We start from the raw sequence: 23218 nt of genomic DNA, 5'->3' as shown, positions 1-23218 counted from the left end.
AAAGTGAATGCTGACACCTTTCTGTTTTAGCCAACATTAACTTTTTCAGCAGTTTGTGCTACAGTTTAACTAATCTTAAACTTGAAATGATCTTGTTCTATTGGCAGATGATTTAGTTCATTCCTAGCATTTATTTCAAGAAAGAAGCAACATTATCTGCAAATACAGTGGTGCTTGAAAGTTTGTGAACCCTTTAGAATTTTCTATATTTCTGCATAAGACCTAAAACATCATCAGATTTTCACACAAGTCCTAAAAGTAGATAAAGAGAACCCAGTTAAACAAATGAGACAAAAATATTACACTTGGTCATTTATTTATTGAGGAAAATGATCCAATATTACATATATGTGAGTGGCAAAAGTATGTGAACCTTTGCTTTCAGTATCTGGTGTGACCCCCTTGTGCAGTAGTAACTGCAACTAAACATTTCCGGTAACTGTTGATCAGTCCTGCACACCGGCTTGGAGGAATTTTAGCCCATTCCTCCATACAGAACAGCTTCAACTCTAGGATGTTGGTGTGTTTCCTCACATGAACTGCTCGCTTCAGGTCCTTCCACAACATTTTGATTGGATTAAGGTCAGGACTTTGACTTGGTCATTCCAAAACATGAACTTTATTCTTCTTTAACCATTCTTTGGTAGAACAACTTGTGTGCTTAGGGTTGTTGTCTTGCTGCATGACCCACCTTCCCTTGAGATTCAGTTCATGGACAGATGTCCTGACATTTTCCTTTCAAATTCACCGGTATAATTCAGAATTCATTGTTCCATCAATGATGGCAAGCCGTCCTGGCCCAGATGCAGCAAAACAGGCCCAAACCATGACACTACCACCACCATGTTTCACAGATGGGATAAGGTTCTTATGCTGGAATGCAGTGTTTTCCTTTCTCCAAACATAACCCTTCTCATTTAAACCAAAAAGTTCTATTTTGGACTCATCCATCCACAAAACATTTTTCCAATAGCCTTCTGGCTTGTCCACATGATCTTCAGCAAACTGCAAACTGGCTTTCTCCTTGCAACCCTGCCACGCACACTATTATTGTTCAGTGTTCTCCTGATGGTGGACTCATGAACATTAACATTAGCCAATGTGAGAGAGGCCTTCAGTTGCTTAGAAGTTACCCTGGGGTCCTTTGTGACCTCGCCAACTATTACATGCCTTGCTCTTGGAGTGATCTTTGTTGGTCGACCACTCCTGGGGAGGGTAACAATGGTCTTGAATTTCCTCCATTTGTACATAATCTGTCTGACTGTGGATTGGTGGAATCCAAACTCTTTAGAGATGGTTTTGTAACCTTTTCCAGCCTGATGAGCATCAACAACGCTTTTTCTGAGGTCCCCAGAAATCTCCTTTGTTCGTGCCATGATACACTTCCACAAACATGTGTTGTGAAGATAAGACTTTGATAGATCCCTGTTCTTTAAATAAAACAGGGTGCCCACACACACCTGATTGTCATCCCATTGATTGAAACCACCTGACTCTAATTTCACCTTCAAATTAACTGCTCATCCTAGAGGTTCACATACTTTTGCCACTCACAGATATGTAATATTGGATTATTTTTCTCAATAAATAAATGACCAAGTATAATATTTTTGTCTCATTTGTTTCACTGGGTTCTCTTTATCTACTTTTAGGACTTGTGTGAAAATCCAATGATGTTTTATGTCATATTTATGCAGAAATATAGAAAATTCTAAAGGGTTCACAAACTTTCAAGCACCACTGTAAAAAAATTACAGTTTGCTTATACAATACCTAAAAATAGCCACATATATTTGTTTTATTGTAAACACATAATGAGAGATTAGATAAGCCCAACTATAGTCAAGATATTCTCATTTAATATCATTGTTTGCAGTGCATGTGTGCGTGTGTGTGTGTGTGTGTAGATATAAATCGTTTATTGTCATATTCATAACTCTAATCTTTGACCTCAGTTAAAGTATATAGTTTGGCTGGCAAGGTGTGCAAAGGATCAAAATTGTTCAAATGCTGCAGGTCTGCATTTTAAAGTGATCTGTACCACTGTTATGTTATAGCCAGGAAACCATGAGTCAGACCTCACTAAAAACATATGGGACAGACTGGATCATATTTGGTGTATGTTGCATAATTCTTTGATGTCAGAAGACTTAAATTATTGGTTGCATTTATATTCTATTGATGCAAGGGACTCAAGTGAGAGCTTCAGTTGTATGTAAAGCTCTCTAAAATGTGATAATTTGCTTTAATAACATAGAGAAGCCCTTAGTGTGTGTAAGCTGAAGGCCTTCTTTGAGGCAGTGTCGCCTCCACAGTACTTCATGGTACACAGAGTTCACTATTGTTCCCGGCCCGTCACTATTGGAAACAGACAACCGGGAAGGCAGCGGGCAGAGCAACAGGAGTGAGAGAGGGAGAGCTGAAGAGGGAAGAACAGAGAGGGTGGGACTTGGCCCTTTTTTGATCACTCCAGTGTTCACTAAACAGACACAAAAGGAGAGCCACGATGATTCTGCATGTATGCTGTGGGTCACTGTGAGTATTCAGGGGCCCTACGGTATGAGAACCCCAACACTGCTGATCTTCAAACACTAAATTTTGAAGACAAGCAGCACTCACCCCTAACACTAAGTGGATACTGGTCACTTATTAGGTCATCCTGTTAAATTTATGTTGTTGTTGTTTTGTTTTGTTTTTTTATGAATTCATTACTGAGTGGATGCTGGTCACTTATTAGGTCATCCTGTTGAATTCATGTTTGTTTGTTTTTTCATGAATTCATTAAAATGGGGGCAGTGTTCAACCCAGTCCAACACTGGACATGCTCTATATTTTTTATAGTGATTTTAAATAACAAATATCTTGACAGTTAAAATAATTAAAGATCATATATTTCTAAGAGAAGGGACACAATTTGTAAATATATAATCAAACAAACATTAATCCAAAAAGACTATACTGGCCTTCCAGTGGGAACTAATGCACCATTAAACATCCTGGATCTAAACTTTTTCTGGGTTAGACCTATTCTAAATCTGAGTCTCTCTTCACTGTGCTTCTTTTAAATTTGGAGATTCTAGCTGCTCTTGTGTCATTTCAGGAAGAAAAACGTCATGATAAAGGGACTCTCTGACAATATGCACAAGCTGAATACACATCTTTGTGGTATTCAAGTGGCTGTGGATTGAATGCTAACGAGGTAAGTGCAGCTGTCACAGGGCAGCTTAGCAAGTCAGTTGCATCAGCGATGACCCCACTGCGTTTTCATGGGGACCTTTTACTGATGGCGACTTTGTGCAGCGAAAAGAGTTTATGTGCAGTTCCTCAATAAAAAGCACTTTCATCTAAACCAAAACACTAGATCTCATGCTGGCCAATTTCTCTCATTAGCCCAAATTTATTATTTTGGAATAACCAAAGGTTTGGAAGGTTGCTGTGAGAAAAATTCTCTTTGTTCTTGAACAGTGGTAGGCCTGCATGTATTTTAGAGCAGGCGTTCTCAAACTTTTTGCAGCCAAGGATCTTTTTTAATGGTCAAAAATTTCATGGACCCTCTCAGTGCAGATTTATTTTATGAACATTATCCAACTATTCAAATACAAGGCTCATTACTTATTTTGTAGATTACTATATTTTGGCCATTTATTGGTGTTATGGGCTTTTTCCCATCCCTGATCTCCATTTTTAGGAAATTGTAGATTTAAATTGATATTATTTATAGACTTACTTGTTGAGCTAACCAACAAATACATGTATTATCTGAGGGCTTTGACTGGTCATGCAAGTGAATAAAGATTCAGTCCAAAAGGAGAACTTTATTACAATATACAATACAGATTTTTTTGTACACATTAGTAATAAAGATCCAAAGTATGACTGCACATTTCCATGGAGAAGTTTCTCAGCAACAAAAGCCTGTTCCTTGACATTTATTGACAGGCTTTAAAAACCCATTCACACAAACCTCATCAAGTCAGGTGCTCAGCAGGTCAGGTATGGGGGGTATCAGATGTTTGGAGGAAAACTGTACTTTCAGGCCCCACATCTAGCAGAGCTGTGATCAGAGTATCTGTCTGAAAAACAAAATCTGTGATGGAATGAAGGGGCAGAAAGGAGAACAGGATCCAATAGATAACATTTGTGGAAAGTAAAACAGACTTATCTTGCAGAGCATGTACTTGGCTTCATCATCTTGCTCTGAGCTTGCTGATCTTTCTGCTATACTTAACATTCAGAGAAAGGCTAGGAAAATCAAGCACATAAATATCTGACACATGAGCAGTAAAAATGAAACCAAATAATCTGTGTTTGGAAATTCCAAACGGAGTGCACATTTAAAAAAATAATCCCTTTAGCATAACTACATTTACACATTATACAGTTAGTGACATATATATTATGAAATATGAAAAATAGTGGCTGAATACGTTTGAAGAAGTATTCGCACATTGTCTTTTCTTTGAGAAATAGACCGACAAATGTGAAATACAGTAAATGCAAAAGCTTATAGCAATATTAAATGAGATAAGCTTTTGGTCTATATAGTGTAATGAACTAGCACTGGTGAGCATTTGGTTGAGATTTGCTTATGCTGACATGTTGTCTGGCTGCTGGTCAAAACATTATGTAATAGGTTTTTTAGTACACTAAAGCTACAGATGTTTTTTTCCTGCTTTAGTAACATTTCTGACCAGAACACAGATTAACCAGACAGTGTATTTCTGTAAGTCTAACAGAAAAGTGTACGTGTACAAATCCGCATTATCCTGTGTACATTAAAGTTGTGAAAGCTGTTTTTATCCCCTACTGGAAAAAAATATTGAACAAACCATTTTTGTGCAGGCTAATCTTAGTGCCTAAAAGCTGTGTGACTGAATGAGTGTGTGTGTGTGTGTGTGTGTGTGTGTGTGTGTGTGTGTGTGTGTGTGTGTGTGTGTGTGTGTGTGTGTGTGTGTGTGAGCGAAAGAGAGAAGGTGCATGTATAACAGTGTAACATTTCAAATAGTACAATAAAAGTCATATAAGTGCCTTCTGAAGTTTACAGTTAGTACACTTAATACCAAGTCTTAGTAACAATGCGTGTTTATATGCTTGATTGACTGCACACCAATGCTCTTGCCGATTGACTTTCACTGCCTTGTTTTCACTTCATAATACAGCTGGACTCACACAGACTGTTCTATTATCAGTGTAGATAACAGCAGCTACTCTTTTTCCCCTCAGTAAAATATGCTGGAAATACCGGATCTAGGCATGGCCACACAAATGGAACACAACTGTGAAAAAGGTACATGGGACCAATAGGATAAGAAAAGCCATGTGGAAAATAGCTGTTGGGTTCAAATTCCATTGTGTGTGGGTGATGATAAGAACATGACCCTGTCTTTTGGGATTAGGGCTTTTTAAACAAAAGGGAAGGTGTAAACAGGAGCCTTTTTTCAAAGAATTCTAGTGAATATCTAACTTCTTCCTGGGGTGGACTGATTTTAAGTTAAACTCCAAGGAACACTAATGGTTGCAGACTCTCATTTCATCACACTCATTTAAAAAATACCCATGACACATAAGAGGTTAAATGATACAGATTCTGTATATAATCTGCAAGAAAGTACTTTGACAAAATCATCTGAACACTGTTTTAGAAGTCTTCTGCAAAATGAGGCAGGGGTACAAATCAAAACCGTCACTGTTTTTGATCATTACATGATAAAATGATCCCCCACACCCAAAAGACAAACAAACCAGCAGTAGATCAGCAGATGCTACAGAATTCCAACCTGCAGAGGAGTTGTGGTGCACTCATGCCCTAACACTAACCAGAGTCTGCATTTCATCATCATGACATCACACAACTCAGACAAGTACTTACTTCAGAGAGATAGAGGCAGATAAAGGATAAGAGTTTTAAAGTAGGAAAAATATTGTGTATGAGAGCTAATTCAGTTTGATTTTGTAAAGTTAATTTGAACTTACCAAAAATTATAATAGCAAAACATTATTACACAAATGATTGTCCTGAGTAAAGAGCAAAGAAATTGGTTTAACTTGCAACTGTATATTGTTTACAATTACAGTAGTTTGCATACCCATGACACATAAGAGGTTAAATAATATAGATTCTGTATATAATCTGCAAGAAAGTACTTTGACAAAATCATCTGAACACTGTTTTAGCAGTCTTAAACTTGAGTAAAACTTGTAGAGTAAAACTTGTAGAAAATGGGAGAAGAGGCTGATATTAAACTAACACAAAAGAAAATATTTCAAGACCTAGGGTCAGCCTTAAAAACAAAGCGGTTTAGGAGGGCAGTCACAATCTATCATAGTCACCCTCTTGTACCCCCATGAAGGTGGAAAAATGTATACTCATTTCTTAAAGCTCTCTAAAAACAGGATTTAATTAATTACCAAAAACATGGCTATAGCTAAGGGGTAGGCTAAACATTATTATTATTATTATTATTATTATTATTACAACCCCATATCAGAAAAAGTTGGGACAGTATGTTAAAATTGAAATTAAAAACAATGATTTGTAAATAATCTTTGACCTACATTGTGCTCAGAACAATACAACAGCACATTATTTTATGTTTTACCTCATGAATTTTATTGTTTTTCATAATAAACACTTCAATTTCAATTTTGATTATTGCAACACATTGCAAAAAAGTTGGGACAGGAAAATATTTACCACTTTATAATGTTGCTATTCCTTGTAACAATACTTAAAAGATGTTTAGGGACTGAGGACACCCAGTTTCAGGTGTTATTTTGTCCCATTCTTCCTGTAAACAGGTCTTAAGGTGTGCAACAGTATGGGGTGATCATTGTCTTATTTTTCATTTCAAAATTCACCACATGTTCTCTATTGGAGACAGAGGGAACAGACACCTTCTTCTTCCATAGCCATGCCTTTGTAATGTGTGCAGAATGTGGTTTTGCATTGTCTTGTTGAAATCGAAAAGATGACATCTTGAAGACAGCATATGCTGCTCCAAAATCTCAATGTACTTTTCTACATTAATGCTGCCATCACAGAAGTGTAAGTTACCATTGCCAAGGGCACTGACAAAACCCCATATCATAACAGACCCTGGCTTTTGGACTTTGCTGCTAACAGTCTTGATGGTCATTTTCCTCTTTGGTCCAGAGCACATGGCATTAATTTCTTCCAAAAATACTTGGAATACTGATTTGTCTAACCATAATACACATTTCCACTGTGTAATGGCCCATCCCAGATGCCTCTGAACCCAGAGAGGTTGATGGCAGAGTTAACACAAGGCTTCCTTTTTGCACAGTAAAGTTTTAACTGGTATTTGTAGATGTAGTGCTTGACAAAGATTTGCCAAAATAATCCTGAGCCCATGTGGTTATATCAGCTATAGATGAATGACGGTTCTTGATGCAGTGCCGTCTGAGGGATCAGAGATCACAGGTGTTCAGCTTAGGCTTGCTCCCTTGCCTTTTATGCACCAAACTTCCTCCATATTTCTTGACTCATTTAATGATTGTATGCACAGTAGAGTGGGATATAGCCAAATCACTTCATACTGTTGTTTGAGGAGCATTGTTTTTAAACATTTCAACAATTATCTAATTCCTTTGTTGACAAATTGGAGATCCTTTGTCCACCTTTGCTCCTCAGAGACTATGCCTTTCCTGGATACTGACTTTGTACCAAATCATGATTACAATTACTTATTGACATCACCTGTTTTAAATCACATCATTATTTAATTGTTTTACCTCATTACTAGCCCTAAATTACCCTTGTTCCAACTATTTTTGGAATACGTTGCATGGCTGAAATGCAGGAATGGATGCATATTAACAAATGAAATGAAGGTAACCAGACAAAACATGAAATATCTTGGGTTCATTCTGTCTACAAAGAAGTTAAAGTAAATTTAGAAATCACTGATTTATTTTTTTATTTGCAATTTGCATACCATCTTTTGGGGTTGTATTATTATTATTATTATTATTATTATTATTATTATTATTATTAGTAGTAGTAGTAGTAGTAGTAGTGGTGGTGGTGGTGGTAATCAGTGCACTTACCAATATGATGTGAAACTGAAAAACTGGGTAAATCTTGTTGTGATAGGTGAGTAATAATAGTGATAGGTGAGTAATAATAATAATAATAATAATAATAATAATAATAATAATAATAATAATAATCATCATCATCATCATCATCATCATCATCATCATCAAAAGCCCACTACAACATCTCTGGGAAATTTTAAGGATTACCAATGAATTAAATACTGTGCAGGAACAAGCGAACACAACAGTTTACAAAGGAGCAAGCAAATAGTTTACAAAGCAAATAGACAGAAGTAAACAAATCTCTGGCCCCACTGACCCCAACAAACAAACAAGTGAGCAGTGGCAAAAATCTTATCTATCTATCTATCTATCTATCTATCTATCTATCTATCTATCTATCTATCTATCTATCTATCTATCTATCTATCTATCTATCTACATTAATCATATTAATTACTTGGAGGCATAATAACAGTGATAATAATAACAGAAGCATACTCCCTAAGATCTAGCATAATGTTCAGTTAGGTATGGCTTTTCTGTACCTTGGTAAACAACAAACAAATGTTGCATAGGTGTGTCTCTTTTATGTCCACTGGAGATCCTACTCAGGTCATGCACACCATTGTAATCACATTATGTGATTTTCTGTGGATTTGAGTTAGTATTTTGCCCCACCATAGCTTGCTACCCCAGTAAACTCTTTAGGTCTAACATGGCCACCACACTGCAAAAGGTCTGTCTCCTGACAATAAAATCTTTAAACTTTTAGCAATCTATACATTCATAGAATTACATGAAATAATAATTTTTTTAAATTGTTGTACTAACCTTTTAAACTACTGTCACTACTGCAGTAACCATATTTTATTTTACAGAAAAAAAAAAACACATGAAACATCTTAAAAGGTCACAGAGATCATCAACTGATTCCATCCTATAAGTGTGTCAGGATATTCTAGTGAAGAAGCATGAGTCACTATTCCCAGAAAAACACTTGCAGCTTTCACATTGTGTCAGCAAAGAAAAGATGAAAACAAGACAGTGTGTGGAGGTGTGACAGAGTCCTGGAGCTGAGCCAAGCATGAGCTGGGTGAGAGCAGAGGTTTCCTGAATCCCACCAAAACAAAATATACCAAATCAAGGGGATGACAAGTGATCTAGAAAAGACAGTATGAGACTAGTTTACACAACTCAATGATTTTTTTTCATTCATTTATTCATCCTCAGTAACCACTTAATTCTTATCGCACAAACATAAAGTTTGAGTCTGCTCTATGTAACTGTTCTCCCTCACAGACACCTGATAACCCTGGTGTTAAAGGCTCTTCTTCAAAGGGAAGCGAAGAGACTTTTGGTTATACCTACAGCAGCGTTTATCCCATATGGATGTGACAAGTGGTAGTGAGCAGAGGAATCATTTTACAAACCGAGATCTGTTGTCTTTAGTTGAACAATGACCAAAACAGAAACAGAAGCTGGGGTCAGCAGAGATGGACAGCTTCGACAAAAGGCTTGCAGTGCTCAATGCAACAAACTGGAGGTAGATTTGCAAACAGCTGTGTGTTTGGAAGCTTGGCAAATGGTTTATTTAAAGCTGGCTCTGCCTATTTGGAGGAATGCCTGATCCCCCCAAATAAACAAACACACACACACACACACACAAATGGACAGACATATAGTGGTGCTTGAAAGTTTGTGAACCCTTTAGAATTTTCTATATTTCTGCATAAATATGACCTAAAACAACATCAGATTTTCACACAAGTCCTAAAAGTAGATAAAGAGAACCCAATTAAACAAATGAGACAAAAATATTATACTTGGTAATTTATTTATTGAGGAAAATGATCCAATATTACATATCTGTGAGTGGCAAAAGTATGTGAACCTCTAGGATTAGCAGTTAATTTGAAGGTGAAATTAGAGTCAGGTGTTTTCAATCAATGGGATGACAATCAGGTGTGAGTGGGCACCCTGTTTTATTTAAAGAACAGGGATCTATCAACGTCTGATCTTCACAACATGTTTATGGAAGTGTATCATGGCACAAACAAAGGAGATTTCTGAGGACCTCAGAAAAAGCATTGTTGATGCTCATCAGGCTGGAAAAGGTTAACCATCTCTAAAGAGTTTGGACTCCACCAATCCACAGTCAGACAGATTGTGTACAAATGGAGGAAATTCAAGACCATTGTTACCCTCCCCAGGAGTGGTTGACCAACAAAGATCACTCCAAGAGCAAGGTGTATGATAGTCGGCGAGGTCACAAAGGACCCCAGGGTAACTTCTAAGCAACTGAAGGCCTCTCTCACATTGGCTAATGTTAATGTTCATGAGTCCACCATCAGGAGAACACTGAATAACAATGGTGTGCATGGCAGGGTTACAAGGAGAAAGCTCCTGCTCTCAAAAAAAAAACATTGCTGCACGTCTGCAGTTTGCTAAAGATCATGTGGACAAGCCAGAAGGCTATTGGGAAAATGTTTTGTGGACAGATGAGACCAAAATAAAATTTTTTGGTTTAAATGAGAAGCGTTATGTTTGGAGAAAGGAAAACACTACATTCCAGCATAAGAACCTTATCCCATCTGTGAAACATGGTGGTGGTAGTATCATGGTTTGGGCCTGTTTTGCTGCATCTGGGCCAGGATGGCTTGCCATCATTGATGGAACAATGAATTCTGAATTATACCGGTGAATTCTAAAGGAAAATGTCAGGACATCTGTCCATGAACTGAATCTCAAGAGAAAGTGGGTCATGCAGCAAGACGACGACCCTAAGCACACAAGTCGTTCTACCAAAGAATGGTTAAAGAAGAATAAAGTTCATGTTTTGGAATGGCCAAGTCAAAGTCCTGACCTTAATCCAATCAAAATGTTGTGGAAGGACCTGAAGCGAGCAGTTCATGTGAGGAAACCCACCAACATCCTAGAGTTGAAGCTGTTCTGTATGGAGGAATGGGCTAAAATTCCTCCAAGCCGGTGTGCAGGACTGATCAACAGTTACCGGAAATGTTTAGTTGCAGTTACTACTGCACAAGGGGGTCACACCAGATACTGAATGTAAAGGTTCACATACTTTTGCCACTCACAGATATGTAATATTGGATCATTTTCCTCAATAAATAAATGACCAAGTGTAATATTTTTGTCTCATTTGTTTAACTGGGTTCTCTTTATCTACTTTTAGGACTTGTGTGAAAATCTGATGTTTTAGTCATATTTATGCAGAAATATAGAAAATTCTAAAGCGTTCACAAACTTTGAAGCACCACTGTTTTTGTTCTAATTTTTGAGGACCCTTGTTGTCGATACCACAGAGAATTGCCAGCAGTGATATTTTTCCTTAATTAGAGTATGATAAATCATACTTTTTATGAATTTATATTACATTCTGTGGAATGTCCACAAAACAAGTTAGTTCCTGTTATTACTTACATTGTAACAGTTGTAAACTAGAATGGCATTCAGTAGAGTGTATACCTGCACCAAGCCACATATTATCAAAATCAAATCACTTGAACCTCAGATAATACTCAACCTGTACACCAAATTTCATCAAAATCCGTTCACTACTTTTTGAGTTACGCTGGGAAAAGACAAAAAAAAAATCCTAGATCTGCATACATATCCAGATTTGCACCAAAATCTAATCAATTGTTCCTGGGCCCACGGTCCACTTTTCCTCAAAAGTTCATCAAAATCTGTTCACTACTTTTTGAGTTACATTGGGCACAGACAACCAACCAACCAACCAACCAAACAAACAAACAAACAAACAAACAAACAAACAAACAAACAAACAAATGGAGGCAAAACCAAATGGTACCTTATCAGTCTTTTTTTCTCTCTCTTCACATTAACGAGCCAAAAATCCCCCACAAAACATCACGCAAAGTCCTCCATCCTGAAGATTCTCATGTGGTAGAAAACATAAAGGATGAGCTTGACCTGTTGCACTTGCCCATCCCCATTCCTGTTGCTTTTTTTTTTCAAATGGTGTCTGCCTGTATTTAATATAAGACTTGCTCTTTTTTCTATTCTATTTGAAGTCCACAACAGCTATACGGTGTAAATGTGTTCCAAAGTGGATGTCTACACAACTGAACCTTTAAACACAGCAAGCAGTGCTGCTTACAGTGCTTAGAAATCAGTACACGGGGTGCTAATAATTCTGTTAAAGCATAATTTGTTCCAGACACGCTTACAGATGTGGAGAGCTGTCTCTGCAGTAATGTCCAGGCTGCATTTGTATTACAGCTTAAGAAAATTCACACAATGTTTTTCTTCTCATTGCAATTTATTGCAGAGAACTGCAGGGATTTTTTTTTTTTTGCAAGTCCTGGACCCAATTAAGTTGATTGTGGTTAAAAGTGTTGGCCTTCTGTTGAGGGCTTTGCAGATCTGTTGCAAGTCTCTGAACACCTCCTTGCACGCACGCATGTGCACACACACACATACACACACACACAGTCTTTTACCCGAAAATAAGAGTATTGTATTAAGAAGGGAAGATCACAGGACAGATGAGATTAACTTCTCATTTCATTGTTTCTTCTTTGTCTCTCTCTCTCTCTCTCTCTCTCTCGCAACCCATTGTTCTTCAGTGCTTTGGACATAGCTCATATGTTTCAGTTTGAATTAAGAACTTAATTAATCAGTCAGAAACCCAGTCACAGGGTGTGTTTTTAATTTGCTTAAAAAATCTAGGGGTAAGACGGCAGTTTGGTCAACATTAAAAACATCTTTGTATTCTGGCTGAGGATGACAGAGATTTGTTAAATCTTAATAACTGCAATATTATACTAATTCAGAGCAATATCCTAAAAGGATCTAGAATAACTAAATGCTAAAGTGACTCATAGCTATGCATGCTTACACAAAATATAAATTCACTCGCTTCAACTCCATTTGAAATGATTATATATATCAAAAAGATTTTTGCTAGTTCTAATTTGGCATTAAATGCCATGTAGCATAAACGTGTCTTTGCATAAACGTGTCCAGTTAGCTCAGTAATAGTCACTAGAAATCATGACATAAATGAAATTAAAGTTGAACAACGTGGTGTGTACATCACCTCCAGTATATATAATAAAAAATGTATGTTTGACTTTTGTATTGTTCATATTGTATTGTACTGTATGTATTGAAGGAATGAAAAAGGCTGATACTGAAGAGCAAAAGTTTGATCATGCAAGAAAAATCATGCCTGAAGGTATTTGTAAAGTTGATTATATAACTATTTTGTAAGTATAAATTAAACATTTTAAAACATTAAAATCTTTAGATATCCCTATCAACATTCAGGTAGTCAGGAATCAACATCAGGCAGATGTTGACTCCTGACTATGTTGACTCCAACTATAATTACAATATAATTAACTATATAATTAATATATAATTGACATAGACTACATGGATTCTTCAGTCATTAGTAGACTATAGATAGACTGCAGGTAGATAATTTTGCATCTTTATTTTAGAAAGGATAACAATCTATATACACTTCTCTGCTATTATTTCATGTCCCACTGGGTTGTGGCCAGGTCCAGAGAATAACTTCATCTACTGTAAATCTTACAACATCTTGCAACAAGGTCATTACCCTCAAAAAATATACAGTTCACAGTGTTTAAGCAACTTCACAATAAAGCAATGGGCCCAGCTAAAGTAAATTGTACTGTAGCATTCAATACTGACATTTATCCTTTTACCAACCAACATTCAGCTTGATTCAATTCAAAGATCAGCAAAATGCCAGTGTCAAACACAATTCATACATTATGTATTATGTATTGTAACAATTACATTTGAAACATGTTGACTGCAATGTACCAACTACTGTGTTCAAAAATATTTGAACAGCACCTTTATTTCCAGTTGTAATGTTCATTGAGCATTCTTTCTCACATTTACAGTTACAGTATTCAGTTTTTCACATTCAGAAAGCCAATAACTCCATCTCTGCACATTCACTTACACTCTTATGGATGGTAGACATGAGGAGCTATTTTTGTTTTTTAGTATATGAAGGCAACCTTCAAAGAGACATCAGTTTCAGTTCATCGCCGATACAAGCATGTTGGGAAGGGCAGGCTTAACGATACTCCGGTGTCTACCATCTTGTGAAACTTTAACCTCTTTATTCAGTGCCACTCCATTTTCACTTGCTCATGTCCCGTTTCAGCAGGTGACTTTTCCGTTCATCCTACATGGGTGGACCTGATCAATTATTTACCCAAGGATAAAGCTCAAGAGTTTATAATTCCAACAACTACGGAAAAGTTGAGCAATAAATGATGCTAGTGCTTCATATCTGTAGTGTTTATCATGACTTCAGATTGAGATGTTTCAACAGGAGACAAGGCACAAAGTTATACTGATGTCTTTTCATAGACATTTTCATGTGTATAAAATTCAGATACAAGTCACAGAGTCTGATTACTAATTAACAATGGCACTGTTCTTATTAATAACTGCAATCACCAATGTTATTGGCTATTAAAGGGGCCAGCTTGCCCTTCCCAGAATCTTCTGTGCCAAGTAACAAGTCACCATTTTCGATGCTAGTGATGTTCCAAAAACAATTCACAACAACTAGGCAATAGACCTTAAACTGTAATGTGAAACTGAAGACAGGTAGGTATATTTTAAATCCTTCAGCCAATCCATTTTTGTATGGTTATTCCTTTGTAATGGACCAGAACCAGTCTCAGCCATCTCGTGGGTGGCCGCAAAGGAACGAAAGATAATGTATATTGTGTTCAAAGCTTTCACGCATGACACATAGATGAAGAAAGGAAAAGTTGGAGATGGGTTTCGAAGGGATCACTAACAGTGAATTTGCAGAAGTTTTGCTGCACAGAGAGCTAACAGGTAGTGGTCAGGTGCTTTTAAAACATCCATCCATTATCTGTAACTGCTTATCCTGTGCAGGGTCACAGGCAAGCTGGAGCCTATCCCAGCTGACTATTAGCGAAAGCCAGGGTACACCCTGGACAAGTCTCCAGGTCATCGCAGGGCTGACACATAGAGACAAACAACAATTCACACTCACATTCACACCTACGGTCAATTTAGAGCCACCAATTAACCTAACCTGCATGTCTTTGGACTGTGGGGGAAACTGGAGCACTCGGAGGAAACCCATGCAGACACGGGGAGAACATGAAGGCCCCTGTCAGCCACTGGGCTCGAACCCAAAACCTGCTTGCTGTGAGGCAACAGTGCTAACCACTACACCACCGTGCTGCCCCGCTTGTAAAACAAACACAATGAATTGGATGCTGGGAAGGGTGAGCCAGCCCCTTTAATATGACTTTGATTTCTTTGTTAAAAAATTAAATTAAAATAAAAAGATTAAAATAAACCATAAGTTCTTCTGTGATATAACATTTAAAATGTAATAGGATGTAATATAATCTGCTAGGGTCACTTGTTGTAGACTTTTTAAACAAGACCTCTATGATACAGCTTTACCTGAGCTATACAGAAACCATTTTGGACATTTCTCTACATACTTCATCACATTTTTCTGTATGTATCATATACTTTCAGGCTACTTATACGTTTTAATATCCAGCCTTCATAGTTTCATGGTTGCTAGATTGCTGTATAGAATTTCTGATGAACTGGTAATTACAGTAAATGGAAATGAACACAAAAATACAGAAACTGTAAATAAAATACACTTCATATAGTTTATATACTGATTTTTTAAATGTATACATTCAAATTCAACAGCATTATCAAAGCTTTCTGAAACTTTAGCTGTGAGATATCGATCTGTAATTTCAAGGGAAACTTTTTTTGTATTAAACTGCATTAAACACTAACCTTGTCTTCATGACAGATAAACAACCAATATGTAGTGGCATTGAAAGCAAACATCATTTTTCTAATTCAAGCACTTCTGGCATGAATAAACATGCAGCACATACACAAATTTTAACTGGCCTGTTTACCATGACCTCATGGTATGTTTTGAATGAAAGCTCTGGATTAAGTCAAAGTAAACAAGACTTTTTTTTTGTTGTTGTTGTTCTTTCAGCTGTTTTTTGCACTGGGCTGTCCTTCAACCTCACAGATTGCTGAAAAGAAACCGATGTCAAACTACTGATAGTGCACCAGAATATCTATTTGGTTTTGACAGACAGGGATTTAACACTTTAGTAACCCTTGAACTAAAGCAAGTCTTGGCAGCTTGCCAACCAGAAATCATGATATTCCAGCTTGAGGAAAGCTGTTCGTCCAGGTAGTTGAATTAGGATTTAGAAACACATTTATGTTGTAAAAGAAGCACAGATCATAAATATTGGTGGACTATTGTCCTCTATCTGGGACCACCCAAGTGGGCTTTGTTATTTCACAGTATAGGTTGAGTAGTCTGAATTTCAAAAAAAGAGAGAAACTTCAGGAACATTACTTTTTGTTAGTGTTAGAGAAGATCTGATGTATAATAAAACACCAATGTTGAATTAACTACACCTGCAATGCTGATTTTAAGAGTTCGTTCAACAACGAGGAAAGGTATTAAAAGCTATATTGCATGTTTGTTTCCCTTTGCTCTCCATTATTAAAAGACAAAGTGAAAACAGTTGCTGGCGCAATAAAATGAAACTAGACACAAGCAATTCATTTCAAGAGTCAACTTTGCATTTTCTACTGTAAATGTGTAAATAAGTGTAGTTAATGTTTGTAGAATCTTTTCGTTTCATTTATCCTGTTCTTCTGCACTGTGTCCCATCACATTTCAGTATAAGTTTAATCTCTGTTGATAAATTACTCCAGCAACTCCTAAGGCCACTGGTTTTGTCTTTCAGTCCATAATTAAAAGCTACATGAGTGAATATCCCTCTTGTCCCTCTACGCCAGACAGCAGTATTTCCTCCACCAGGACTTGGAGAGCGTCCTCATCTTATTGGGTGTGCGTTTCATCAACCTCTGCTGCTGGTTGTCTGTGTTCTGAATGCTGGCTAGTATTGCTGCATCGAACACCTCTTTCAGATTCTTCTGAGTAAGTGCTGAGCACTCCATGTAAGACATGGCACACACCTCCTCAGAACACACACGGGCCTCTTGTGGCTCCACTGGACGCTCTTTGTACTTGGCCAGCTGGATGAGAATGTTGACGTCCTGCCGGAGGTCAGCCTGGGTGCCCACAAGCAGGATGGGTGTTCGTGGACAGTGCCGTCGGATCTCAGGCACCCACTTCTCCCTGACATTCTGGAATGAGGATGGTGTGACAACACTGAAGCACAACAGGAAGACATCAGCATTGGTGTAGCACAGAGGTCGCAGTTTATCAAACTCGTCCTGGATAGGAAATGCACAAAAATTCTGGTAAGGCCATCAAATCTATTAGTGGATAGTCTTGAATTATATCAGAAGTGGGAAATCCGTTCTTTTAAATGTACTCGTTTCATCAGATACTGTTGAGTAAAATCTATACCACTGAACAAACTCCTTGAGAATCCATTCAACACTGACAGTTGTACTGTATTGCTCTGAAATGACACCTTATTCTCACAGTTTATAAGTTTGATACAGCTGGGATCAAGACATCTGGTTTACTTTATATCTTAAACAAACAAACAAAAAAAATGGAACTGTTATCTTATGTCACACTCCAGACTAGTACATATTTATGGTAATGAATAAGTACACATCGGTAATGAATTGTGAAGATTTATTACATTTAATTCCAGTTATTCATTCAAAACGTGAGTCTCTGAGAATCTGTGAATTCCCCATGTGAAATAACACTTTTGGGAAAGCATAAAACAAACAAAGTTTGATAAGTATGATAAACCTTTAAACATATTTTCCTTCAACATTAATCAGCATATTTATCTGCTATAATGTGTCTTTCATTTTTCTCATGTGTCAAGATAAAAAAAACTAGCAATCTCTTCTTTATCCAGACCTGGGACGCCAACCAGCACTGAAGACTGAAGATAAAGTCTAACAAAATACTACTGTTTATTAACACAGCTTTCCACCTCTTTCACTTTTCCTCATAAACTTTTGGACTGTAACTAGTTCATATGCCAAAAGCCATTTCCTTTAAGCTCAGTTAACTGGGAACTTCTCACCACAAGGGAAAAACCTTGATGATTCATAGCATTTAAGCATTTTTTAAAAGTTAGTTATAAAGTTAATTATTGTGGTTGCAGTGACTAATAAAAGTGCCATTTCTTCAGCTGGCTTGCAGATGGAAATATAACGTTGTATTTACCTGTTTACTTGAAAAATAAAAGCACAAGATAGTGTACCGTGTCAGTATGAGTCTGCTAAAGGTAAGACGTCTTTAGATAAGCTACATTTTAACAAATATTTATAAATAACAACATATGGCATTTCACAGTATGTCACCTTTTTGAAAATAAGTAAATTAATTAATTAATTAATTAATTAATTAATTAATAATTAATTATAATTATTTTTGCTACAACTTCTCTCGCTTACACTTGCTTATCCCCTTAACCCAAAAGGAAATCTAAATCTCTTTTTCTCTATCAAGACAGCACTGCTGCATGTTCTCTTGGCAGACTTTCCTGCTCACTCTTTCTCCAGCCGGCTTGGCTCCTTAAAAACACACTGGTTTCACATTTCCACTGACTAGCCCCAGCTGTGCCTCAACTGAAAGTAGGCCTCCTTTTTCCCGGATCACAAACCATTTATCACAATTACAGAGCTTCCTATTCGGAGTTCCCTAGAGCTGGTTTATCCCTCATACACTGCTATATACAGTATTTGACTGATGTAAAATTATTTCTAGCATTCCCCCAGGAGTACGCTCCAAGTCCACACTGGTGAACTTTACCAAAACTTTGTATCATCAATGAGCAAGAAAATCTGAGCAATTCATTACTCATTTGGCTTTATTCTAGCTATGCTCAGTCATGATCAGTTAAAAACATGATTGATGGTCTATCACTTTTTTCACTTCCTTTACATATTCACAGAATAAACAACTACTTTAAGAGTGTACAGAAATGAAATCAAAGCTGACGTCAGCATTCTTGCATAAACAATGTGTCATATGTTTACATCATGACAGGATCCAGAGGCTACGGAGACAGAAGCTGCCTGTCTTTAAACTGCATGAGTGAGGTGATGTGTTGTGATCAAAGGAATGCTGCACTGACCTGGCCCGCAGTGTCACACAGCTGGAGTTTCACAGGCTTGCCATCAACAGCGACCACCGCTGCAGAGAAAAACACATCCAAATCAGAGACCACCATATGTCTGGTGGGACTTCCTTCCTCTCTCACCTACACTGGTATGGTGGATAAACTTTAAAGATCCAACAGATTTTGTTCCCATCTAATTTACCTTATCTTATATTTCCTTTCAGTGTCAGATAATTTTGTTTATTTGTTTTACAAGGTACATGTAAAAATGTGCTCAAAACTACAACTGTTATGTACACTATATGGCCAAAAGTATGTGGACAGCTGACCATCACACCCATACGTGGTTGTTGACCATCCAGATTCAAAACAGTGGACATTAATATGGAGTTAGTCCTCTGCACCCTTCTGTGAGGGCTTTCTGCTAAATTTTGGAATGTGGCTGTGGGGATTTGCCCATTCGTCCACAAGAGTATTAATGAGGTCAGGCACTGATGTCAAGTGAGAAGGCCTGGTGCACAGCTGGCATTCTAATTCAACCCAAAGGTGTTCAATAGGGGTGAGGTCGGGGCTCTGTGCAGGGCATTCGAGTTCTTCTACACCAACCATGGAAAACCATGTTTTAATAGACCTCACTTTGTACACAGAGGCACTGTCATACTGGAACAAATTTGGACTAGACTCCTTAGCTCCAGTGAAAGCAAATCTTAATGCTGCAGAAACAAAAACATCTGAGACAATTGTGTGCTTCCAACTTTGTGGTAACGGGGTGCACATACTTTTGGACATCTAGTGTACCTTAAATAAAATTTAAAGGTACACAACATTCACAGTTCAGTGTGAAATACACATACTTAACAGTGATATGTACATGCGTCTTCTTTTTTTTTCCTTCTTAGGGTGTTGTATAAAATTACTGATTGATTGATTGATCAGTTATGCATTTGTCAGATCATATTAAATAATATCTTTCTTAAGTAGATTTTTACAAGACAGTTACAACAAGGTCATCAAGGTGTAATTAATGAGTTTTGAAGGTACTTTACATCCAAAGCTCCATTTGAAATATAGACTAGACTATAACTGTTACAAGAACAAGAAGGCTGGCTTTGGTTCCCTGAGGTTGTTGATAAATTAGTTATGAAATATTCTTAATGAATCTGTTCAGTTTTGACAGATAGATAGATAGATAGATAGATAGATAGATAGATAGATAGATAGATAGATAGATAGATAGATAGATAGATAGATAGATAGATCTATTTTTTACAGGCAATATTGAAGATCCTTCTCAGAAAACTTCATAATTTATTCATTTTATACTTTTACTGGTTACCTGAAAAGTTATCAAAAGCCGTAGGAACATACTCCGTGGGGTAGCCATTGGTGGTGTAACTGATGATCAGACTTGTTTTCCCAACCGCTCCGTCTCCAACCAGAACACACTTCACCCTGCGCTCTGGTGCCGAACCCCAGCGGCTCCTTTTGGCCAAATCTTTACCCCTGAATCTACGCGGTGGTACCGGTGGCACTGAAGAGCCTGACACGGGTTTATACTCCCCAACACCCTGCGGAGGCATCGCTGCACACACACACAGAGCCCAACGCTGTTAGGCTAAACCTGATTTCTCCAGTCCATACGCGTTCATGCTGAGATGAAATTTCTTTGCCATATCCGTGAACACGAAAATAATATCCATATGCAAAAAAAAAAATCCAGTTAAATAAAGTCCAGTTAATTTTAGACACGCCTAAAAGCAAGCAAAGCGTGCATGTGTGTCACTGGTACAAACTTGGGTTCAATTTTGGAGTGAGGATGATGGTGAGGTCCACTCCTCTTCTCCTCGACCATGTGATCCAGCCCCGTCACTTTACTCCAACAGAATGACATCATCGAGCGCGCGCGGCACACATTTCAATGACTCTCTCTCTCACACACACACACACTGAGCAGAACGTCATGCTTAATATGACGTATACATTACATGCACTTTGCTATATAGCTTTCAGTGAATACATAATCATTTTTACTCTCTTTGCGTGTAAGATTTTGGAGAGAGAATTGTGCTGAGATCGTTACTCTTGGGTAGAGTAGTCTCTATAATCCAGTATAAACCGCAATGTAAATGGTAACAGTGCTGACTGTCTGTAATGATAGGTACTAGAGTGATATTAATCTAGTTGTATGCATATAACACAGATTTAATGACCAATTTTTCTGATGTCAGTATCCCATTAGAATACACAGAAAGGTCAGTTCAATCTCGCCATCTAGTGGATATTTATGGTGTGTTTCGGCAGTAAAACGCCACCTGACAGGCCTGTATGGAATCGAAGCAGCTTGGAACTGGGAGCGGAGTTACACGTAGTAGGCGGAGTAATACGTGATTGGTTAAAGCACGTGTCATTTTCAAACATAGCATCTGATCATGAGAAGGATGAAACTAAGAAGATGAATTAATAAATCAGTTGCATACATACATCCAGTCGGGCGAAACTTACTCATAATATTATTTAATTCAAGTCAAGTCTGTTTGTATAGCGCTTTTAACAATAGACATTGTCGCAAAGCAGCTTTACAGAATCTGAATGACCCAAGACATGAGCCAATTTTATCCCTGATCTAGCCACAATGAGAAGCCTGTGGCGACGGTGGCAAGGAAAAAACTCCCTCAGACGACATGAGGAAGAAACCTCCAGAGGAACCAGACTCAAAAGGGAACCCATCCTCATTTGGGCAACAACAGACAACATGACTATAACATGAACAGTTTTAACATGAAGTCAGTTTCGTTGATGTTATAAACTCTTCATTAATGGAAACTTGAGTGCAAAACTGTTCATGACAACTGCAGTCTTAAAGTTAGCAAGCCAACTGTAGTCCTCAGCCATAAAAGCATTACTGTAAGAGTCCAGAGCGTCCTCCAAGTGTGACTTTCAACTGTCCATATGGGGCCGTCCTCCACAGGAGCGATGTGATGAGACTCCAACCAGACACGGCATCAGGATGGATCAGGGAGGTCCGAGGAGCATAAGAGGTCAGCATCTCGATCTCAGGATTGACATGTAACTCAGAGGGACAGATTTTTTTTTTTTTGGGGGGGGGGGGGGGGGGAAGAGAGAGAGAGAGAAAACACAGGTTGCTAGGTATGCCCAATGTCACCTGAATAAGTAGGAACAGTATACATTTTGCACTGAGTACAAGCATTGTTGTACTCAGCGCAAAATGTATAATTATTGTTTATTATTTGAAACTGAATTTGAATTGTGAGAAATGCAGAAATACAGTTTCAGAGCAAATAAATTCAATTTCACAACGTTATATTCAGTTCCAAACTCATCTCTAGCTGCTTTATCCTATTCTACAAGGTCGCAGGCAAGCTGGAGCCTATCCCAGCTGACTATATGCATGTCTTTGGAGGAAGCCGGAGCACCCCCACGCGGACACGGGGAGAACATGCAAACTCCACACAGAAAGGCCCTCGCCGGACACAGGGCTCGAACCCAGAACCTTCTTGCTGTGAGGCGACAAGCGCTAACCACTACACCACCGTGCCGCCCAGTTCCAAACTCTTGAATTCGATTTCAAATTATGCTTTTCAGATTCAGTTTTCAATGCAATTATTTAAGCTAGACAACACAAATTTAAACTATATGTGATTCAAATTCAGTTTCTAGTGTCTCATATTTCTGCCCATATTTATTCCAGTCATACAGATGCTTGAAACAATAAAAAGGTTAACTGATGTTTTGTCCTAAAAGTTTGAATTTGGATGAGTGTGGGTTTTCTTATTATAAAACACCAACAAGAAAGTGGTGAAAAAACATTAAATAAACTATCACTATTTGTTTCACACAACTAGAAATTAAGCGCTTGGGGACTCTATAGCCCCTTTCACATACGAAATCCGTTACTGTTTGAGGTAAAAACAACACGGGGGGGATAATTTCCAATCAGTCTTCCATAAGTGAAAAGTGACGGATATGATGTTTTCACACCTGACTGTAGAATACTG

The 23218-nt window shown here is 37.7% G+C and overlaps 1 protein-coding gene across 1 annotated transcript; it reads right to left on the bottom strand.

Annotated features, from left to right (window-relative positions):
* Window positions 1–13528: 13528 nt before the first annotated feature.
* Window positions 13529–21123, bottom strand: rhoua (ras homolog family member Ua). The gene is made up of 3 exons (XM_060926156.1): window positions 20539–21123; window positions 19218–19276; window positions 13529–17382 (listed from the first exon to the last, which is right to left on the bottom strand). The coding sequence occupies exons 1-3, from the start codon at window positions 20780–20782 to the stop codon at window positions 16933–16935; spliced, it is 753 nt and encodes a 250-aa protein (XP_060782139.1). The 5' UTR covers window positions 20783–21123; the 3' UTR covers window positions 13529–16932.
* Between the last annotated feature and the right edge of the window lie 2095 nt (window positions 21124–23218).

The sequence above is a fragment of the Neoarius graeffei genome, chromosome 7 (assembly GCF_027579695.1).
Source record: "Neoarius graeffei isolate fNeoGra1 chromosome 7, fNeoGra1.pri, whole genome shotgun sequence".
NCBI classification, from domain to species: domain Eukaryota; kingdom Metazoa; phylum Chordata; class Actinopteri; order Siluriformes; family Ariidae; genus Neoarius; species Neoarius graeffei.
The sequence above is the reverse complement of the archived record's forward strand: the minus strand, read 5'-3'. Positions and strand labels throughout refer to the sequence as shown.